Here is an 8,263-nt window from a genome sequence, read left to right on the forward strand (position 1 = left end):
ATAATGAAAGAAAAAACACCCTTGTCACACGAAGTTGTGTGCTTTTAGATGGTTGATTTCAAGAGCTCAAATTCTAAATCTGAGGTCTCAAAATCAAATTCGTGAAATGTTACTTCTTTCTCGAAAACTACGTAACTTCAGAGGAAGTCGTTTCTCACAATGTTTTATACTATCAACAGCTGTGGTGACACCATGTGTGTATCTACTTGCGAGGTGAAGTTTGTTCTAACATAACTGTCTTTTCATTATTCTACCACTGTGGTTAAGAGCACTGAACTCTGATAACAACAACAACGACAACGACAACGACAACGACAACGACAACAGCAACAATAACAGCAACAATAACAATAACAATAACAATAACAATAACAATAACAATAACAATAACAATAACAATAACAATAACAATAACAATAACAATAACAATAACAATAACAATAACAATAACAGCAACAATAACAATAACAATAACAATAACAATAACAATAACAGCAACAATAACAGCAACAATAACAGCAACAATAACAGCAACAATAACAGCAACAGCAACAATAACAATAACAATAACAATAACAATAACAATAACAATAACAATAACAATAACAATAACAATAACAATAACAATAACAATAACAATAACAATAACAATAACAATAACAATAACAATAACAATAACAATAACAATAACAATAACAATAACAATAACAATAACAATAACAATAACAATAACAATAACAATAACAATAACAATAACAATAACAATAACAATAATAATAATAATAATAATAATAATAATAATAATAATATAGAGCACAAATCCACAAAAGTGCTCATGGCGCTAAAAAGGGGCTTAAATATAAACAATAGCATTAAAATAATTTACACTAAAAAATATTAAAACGTAAACCTCAGTTGAGAGAAATCTGGAAAATGTGGTATAGAATACAATAGTAATACAAATGAAATATTTAAGAAAACATTTAATTAAACCATTGAATCAAATGCCTATTTGAAAAGATGTGTTTTTAGTTGTTTTTTAAACTGGGTCAAGGAAACAGATGATTTGACTAGTGCATGTAATTTGTTCCATAGACAGCAGAGTGTGGGTTGGAATCCCCGGCCATGACACTTGTGTCCTTAAGCAAGACACTTATAACCATTGCTTGTCCTTCGGATGGGATGTTAAGCATTTGGTCCCATGTGTTATGTAATGCATGTAAAAGAACCCAGTGCACTTATCGAAAAGAGAAGGGGTTCGCCCTGGTGTTCCTGGTCAAATAGACCGCAAATTGCGCCACAGCACCTTGTAAAGCATTACATGGTGCTATCAGAATTAGGTCTCATAATCCAAACGTAGTCCCACATCTGGCAGGAAATACTGTATGTTACAGCGCCAGGAGCATCACTGGGACGTTGGGACCAATTTACAAACTGACTCTGCAGTAGTACAAGTAATTACGATCCTATAAGCTAAAGTAGTAGTCCCAGCCTATGTTCTATACCATCCACCTAAGTAAATAGTTAAAAAGCAGGACAGTTCTTTTTAGAACTGAGAAGTCTCTCGAACATCCATAAAATCTACTCTGCGGTAGGAGATAAAGAAAGACGGTTCTCTAAAGAACAAACTCTACCTGGCAAGTAGATACACACATGGTGTTACCGCAAACCAAATATATATTGATACCTCGCCATGCAATGCCTCAAATCCTATATAGCTCCCCATTACTCATTACCAAGTAAGGTTTGATGCTAATAAATATTTTGAGTATTTACCAATAGTGTCCACTGCCTTTAAAGCCTCTTGCAATTTTAATATCATGAGTAATAATGCATTGTTGTTTAATCTTTTCATTAACCAAAAAAGGTGTTTCTTAAAACGGTATAATGTTAAGTCTTGGAGACACCGGCAAGTCATAAGGCCTGAGATTGCAAACCAGTTGGTAATGTGTTGATTAATATCAAACTCTCGTTATTCACTGGTGGTAGCGGTTTAACATATGGCTTCAAAACCTGAACACAAAAAGAAAAAGAAAAAAAAGACAATTTTATATTATAGACGTCTACTCTCAAATTATTGGGTAAAATAATCAGGGACGAATTTGTAAAACACCAACAAGGCCACAAATTGAATGTCAACATGCACCAACCAGTAACATTCTGAGTTACATAACGACATTTTGTGTTTAGCAATCAGCCAGCAGAAACAAAGAAAACGAAAAAAAAAGACAATCTTACATGAACACAGAAAAATAGTCCTTTCGATTAGCGTAAGGTATCCTACATTCAATCAAAACAAAACCCACATGTAGTGTACTTTTAAAGTAACGAGCTGAAGTTACTGGTGCTGTCTGAGGCATTAGAGCACCAACCAGCAACAACCCATGGTGTAAACCGGTTTAGGGTACACACCAATACAAATAATCTTAAACTTTCACAGCTTTTCTTTTACACAGAGCATGCACTAATCATTGAGTTTGGTTATCAAGTCATATACAAGGTTTATTTTAGGGCTTATTGGACGATCATCATTATGCGATAGACTCTTGTGTCATCTACAAGTTAGTGATTTGTAAAACATATAAATTATCACAATCTGATTCAGTTGACAACAAAAAAAGTTTTGACCAATATGTGGGGGAAAACTTACATAATGAGTTGTATGTTATCGATTGCCCATTGGTCGTTTCCTGGTCCATTGTGCTGAGGCTGCCACCAACGGAACCTGACAGCTCTACCCTTGGCCCTTGTAGGCAGGCTGTAGGACAATCCCTGTGCCCGCTGGTAGTCCACTAGGTCATGTGACTCAATCAGGTGCCAGTTGATGGCGTTATTGACTGTGTATTGTAGGAGGATGGCCTTGACAGAACAGCTTGGGTTATCAATGGTGGTGCTGCCGATTTGCAGGACGAACATCAGGTCACTGAAATATCAATTCAAATCAATTTTATTATGTATTCATCATGCCAGCTTGCAAATCATTACCGTGTTTCACACATTTAAAAAAAAAAATTAATATAAGAAAACACTACACTTAGGCCTATATTAAAATTTGTACAAGAAATAAAGATAAACCTCAAAAATAAGAACGAGTCGCAATCATTAGATTACTTTAATTACACTAAATGGCCAATACAAGAATAAAACACAAAAAGGAAGGGATAAAAGATAGACTGGGGAAACAGGGGGATCAGAGTGACGATTTAGAGAAGAGGCAATTAACGGGAAATGAAGGGGGGGGGGGGTGGAAAAACAAACATTGGTGTGGAATTGTTCAAGTTACCAATTGTTTAATAAATCATTAATTAAAAAGTTCCAAATCACAGCATTAACCGATTTGAAAGTAAATTTCAATGAAAGTACACAACATTCACGAAAGTATAATGGAATAAAAACAGTTAGGAGTTTAAAACAAGCTTCTGTACAGAAAGTATAGAAAAAAGAGATTGAGAAAAAGAGATTACAAAAAAAAGCATATATCAAGTATTGCTAAAATTACAAACAAGGTAAGGTAACAAAATATTTTTCATTCTTTCAGTTTTACAACCGAACAAAACAAATCTTTGCAAGTCTTGCATCCAGTATTCTAAATATTATAAAGAATGGAAACAAAATTGATGTGACCAAACATCGAATATATAAAATAAGAAACCTGCAAAGAAAATCAATCATAAGAGTCACAAGAAAATGGTGAAAATCCTCTCATATGTTTTCAGTTTTTAAACATACGCTTTGGACTCATCCAAAACACACATACGTTTTGGACTCGTCCAAACTGTTTGTGTTACCTTGCTTAGGCTCCTAGAGGACAAGCTTGCTGGCTGGAAGCTCAGGGTGGCAATAGCAGTGCCCTGCAAACTTCACTCCTCTTGCGCAGATTCTGGCACTAAGCTTTGGAACCCGAGATAGAGATGAGGGATAGAGAACCAACAATCAACATACCTTGAAACTGTGTGCAGTGGTAGAGCATCTCTTCCACACACCATGCTGATTAGAAGAGAAGATGCTTCCTCCGTCGTACACTCTGGGATTACATCTAGTCTGGTCCCCATCATCAGGCAGACAGCTGGGCTTTAGGAGAGTCCAGTGAGGCACGGCAGGATTCATGTTGTATTCTAAATGAATTGGGTGGTCTGTGATAGAGGAAAGCGACGTATCTTGACATCCAACTACAACCTGATATTGAGAGAAAGAAACTCGTTAAAGCATCAGTATTATGCACTGTGGCACGTTGTGGTCAAGAGCAGGGGCTTCTCAAGCTCGGATGGGCCAAATTTTATGGCTTTGCTTACCGTAAGCAAATATCGGCCTTTACGGAAGCAGGGAATTCTGTGATATGCCAAGCATATTTTACAGGTTAGCAGGAATTTTGGCTTGTGCGCGTGCGTATTCCACATTACTAGGCATTCTATGCTTTACACAGCTAGTGCAGACATTAAGCGGAGAATAGTGATCGTAAGCGCAGAATTTGGCGGTAAGCAGCTCAGAGCCATGAAATTGGGCCCTTGGATCTGCTGGTCAGAAACACCAGGGCCCAATTTCATAGCGCTGCTTAAGGGCAAGCACATTTTTGTGCCTTTACTGTAGCAGAAAGATTTGCTGCTGTGTTAGTGTGTTTCAGGGGTAAGCAAAAATAGTCAACCTCTAGTTATCCGTGGAGCACACTCGGACTTGCTCATAGAACAAGGCTTTAGAATAACATTGCAACTTACCTGTTCCATAACTCCCCCAGGAGAGGAGCCAGTTCTGATCATGTACTGATGTAATCTCATTACTGTCTCCTTGCATGGAGGAATCAAAGTCATCTTGTAGTACAGCTTGACCATGACTGCCAATAAAGATCTGCAAAATCACAAATGGGCGATGTAATATATGCTATCTTTAGAAGGAGCAGTTAAAGGCAAAGAATACATTTGGTTTTTGGAACCATTTAACTGTTTTAAAGGGTCTAAAGGTACTTGTTTCCACAGATTTACATTAAACTTACAGTTTGAAGATAATGATAGTAGAAAGCCTCCCTTAAAATTTTACTTCCCGAGGTGCTGTAGTTTTTGAGAAATGAGTAAAACAATGGGAAAAGTTTCCGTATGGCGCCACCACTTTTTCATTCGAAATAAAATAATATAGTATCTAATTTACCTGATTGATACATCCCTTTTTGTAAAAATGAGTGAAAAGGTGGTGGCGCCATACGGAAAGTTATCCAAACAATGTCACAAAAATAATTTTTGTCACAGTTTTAACATGTAAAAACGTATTAACCAGTTAAGGTATGTTTTCGTTGAATATCGTAACTGGAATAAGTTTTTACAAGCTAAAATAATTTTGTCTCACTGAGACAATAATTATTTACTCATTTCACAAAAACTACAGAATTCCAGTTAGTAACATTTGAAGAGAAGCTTTCCTTCATTGTCTTCAAACCATGTAAGTTTAATGTAAATCTGTGGACATTTTGAAAAGTAGAGATGTGCACAATTAACAAATGAAAACTTCCAAGCAGGAAGATATTGATCCCTAATAGGAATGCACTATCTGATCGAGAAGCGTTACTGCTAAGATTAAAATATTAGGGCATAAAAACTAAAGGAAGTTTCCGTATGGCGCCACCACTTTTTCATTCGATATGAAATAATATAGTATCTAATTTACCTCAATGAGATATCCCTTTTTGTAAAAATTAGTGAAAAGGTGGTGGCGCCATACGGAAAGTTATCCAAACTAAAATACATTTTGAAATAACCATATTACTTCAAAGTGAAATGTTTCTCAAATGCTTTGTACTATCAAAAGCTGTGGGAAGCTTCTAACAAAAAGTTTTTATTGCCATTTTTTTTAAGAGTGATTAACAAACATAAACCTTCCCTTTAAAACTTTATTTTTTTCCTTCATGTTTGTTATCTAAAACTAAAAGAAAATATATAGACATTCACTTTAACAAATTTAAATGTAAAAGTTGCCTGAGATCCATTTAAAGTACTATTATAATTGAAGGATAACTTTCCGTAAGGCGCCACCACTTTTTCACTCATTTTTACAAAAAGGGATATTTCATCGGGGTAAATTAGATACTACATTATATCATATCGAATGAAAAAGTGGTGGCACCATTCGGAAACTTTTCCCAATTGAAGGCACTGGACACTATTGGTAATTGTCAAAGACCAGTTTCCTCACTTGGTGTATCTCAACATGCATAAAATAACAACATTGTGAAAATTTGAGCTCAATTGGTCGTCCGGATTGCGAGATAATAACGAAAGAAAAAACACACACACTCCAAATACGGGCCATCAGAAACATTCATTAGCCAAACTTGTGTTTTTATGCCATAATTTAGGCTTCAAAACACTTAATACACTTCAATACACAATCTTCGCATATCTTGGAAATTACAATTAATAACTTAACAATAACAAGGGAGATAATTTACCACAAAGAAATCCACCAAACTTCCAAGTAATAAATTGCAAAATGACTTTCTAAATTTGTACAAGTTTTCTAAGATTTTTGATTTTAACTACATGTGCTTTATAATGAAAGTCTTCTTGAACAAATTGATTTTAGAGAAATTACTCACGATTGTAGATGTATCCTCCAATCTGTCTTCCTTTCCAAGCTGGCAAAAAGGGCTAAAAGCCTACAAAATCTAATAAAATGACTAAGCTTTCAAAGCTAGCACAGCAAAAATTCAGGTTGGTTTTCCAATATATTTCTTTGAAAAACTGTGGTCTGCACATCAAAAAACAGGGTGTGTGCATCCAGGGGTGCGTTCCACTCGCGCAAACGACTCGCAACTGTTCGCGCAAACGTGTCTTTATCTTTTGAACGATTGGTGCGTATACGCGATGTCAATATGGCGGCGCCCTGAAATGAAGATGGCGCGCACCATACGTAGGTTTTTTTAAACTTCGTTTTTGCTGCAATAGTCCTCTTTTTGACATCATTGCATCAACTAATTAACTTTGTAATTCCAAATCTGCATTATCATCCACCGAAAATACAATGTAATTATGTTTGTGACAAAGAAATAATACCGTTATGCTTGTCCGCCATTTTAGAAACCACTTGCCAACACCTCAGAAGTATGTTCGCCTCAAGTTGCCAACGTTCGCCAACGGTGGCGGCGAACAACTCGTTCCACTTGAAATTGTTGGCGAACGTGCGCAACTGTTGGCAACGTTTGCGCGAGTGGAACGCACCCCAGCACAAGCTCTCAGTGTTCACATCCCACCAAACCCAATTGCTCTACCCCCTATTGCTACCATTAGCATACCCCCAAAAGGACTGTGTTCACATCCCATCAAACTCAATTGCTCTACCCCCTATTGCTACCATTAGCATATCCCCAAAAGGACTGTGTTCACATCCCACCAAACTCAATTGCTCTACCCCCTATTGCTACCATTAGCATATCCCCAAACCCAATTGCTCTACCCCCTATTGCTACCATTAGCATACCCCCAAAAGGACTGTGTTCACGTCCCATCAAACTCAATTGCTCTACCCCCTATTGCTCCATTAGCATATCCCCAAAAGGACTGTGTTCACATCCCATCAAACTCAATTGCTCTACCCCCTATTGCTCCATTAGCATATCCCCAAACCCAATTGCTCTACCCCCTATTGCTCCATTAGCATATCCCCAAACCCAATTGCTCTACCCCCTATTGCTCCATTAGCATATCCCCAAACCCAATTGCTCTACCCCCTATTGCTCCATTAGCATACCCCCAAAAGGACTGTGTTCACATCCCATCAAACTCAATTGCTCTACCCCCTATTGCTCCATTAGCATATCCCCAAACCCAATTGCTCTACCCCCTATTGCTACCATTAGCATACCCCCAAAAGGACTGTGTTCACATCCCACCAAACTCAATTGCTCTACCCCCTATTGCCATCTCATTAGCATACACTGTATTCCCTTACCACACATCACACTGGACCCTAAACCTGAGACCATACAAATCTGGGCGCGGTACTAGACAATAGACATGGGTTATATACAATCATGAAGCACTGTGTTCACATCCCACCAAACTCAATTACTCTACCCCCCATAGCATTCACCCAGATTTGTATGGTCTCAGGTTTAGGGTCCAGTAACTTCATTGCATATTCAAAGGGTGAGTTTGAATAAGAAAGAGATTTGTGCTGGTGTGATGTGTGGTAGGGGAATACAGTGTATGCTAATGACATAGCAATAGGGGGTAGAGCAATTGAGTTTGATGGGATGTGAACACAATCCTTCTGAGAGCTT

The 8,263-nt window shown here is 37.2% G+C and overlaps 1 protein-coding gene across 6 annotated transcripts in view; it reads right to left on the reverse strand.

Annotated features, from left to right (window-relative positions):
- Nucleotides 1-837: 837 nt before the first annotated feature.
- LOC139954504 (reelin-like) overlaps nucleotides 838-8,263 on the reverse strand; it is a 157,093-nt gene continuing 149,667 nt past the window's right edge. For 3 of the 6 annotated variants that reach the window (XM_071954324.1, XM_071954323.1, XM_071954326.1), the window contains 4 exons: nucleotides 4,713-4,842; nucleotides 3,943-4,176; nucleotides 2,651-2,923; nucleotides 838-2,013 (listed from right to left, as the gene is read on the reverse strand). In XM_071954324.1, the coding sequence (XP_071810425.1) occupies nucleotides 2,007-2,013; nucleotides 2,651-2,923; nucleotides 3,943-4,055 (393 nt within the window). In that variant the 5' untranslated portion in view covers nucleotides 4,056-4,176; nucleotides 4,713-4,842 and the 3' untranslated portion in view covers nucleotides 838-2,006. Of the gene's footprint in view, nucleotides 2,014-2,650; nucleotides 2,924-3,942; nucleotides 4,177-4,712; nucleotides 4,843-6,580; nucleotides 6,760-8,263 lie in introns of those variants that run through there. The other 3 variants (XR_011788121.1, XM_071954327.1, XM_071954325.1) reach the window with 2 other exon arrangements.

The sequence above is a fragment of the Asterias amurensis genome, chromosome 2 (genome assembly GCF_032118995.1).
Source record: "Asterias amurensis chromosome 2, ASM3211899v1".
In the NCBI taxonomy this organism is placed as follows: domain Eukaryota; kingdom Metazoa; phylum Echinodermata; class Asteroidea; order Forcipulatida; family Asteriidae; genus Asterias; species Asterias amurensis.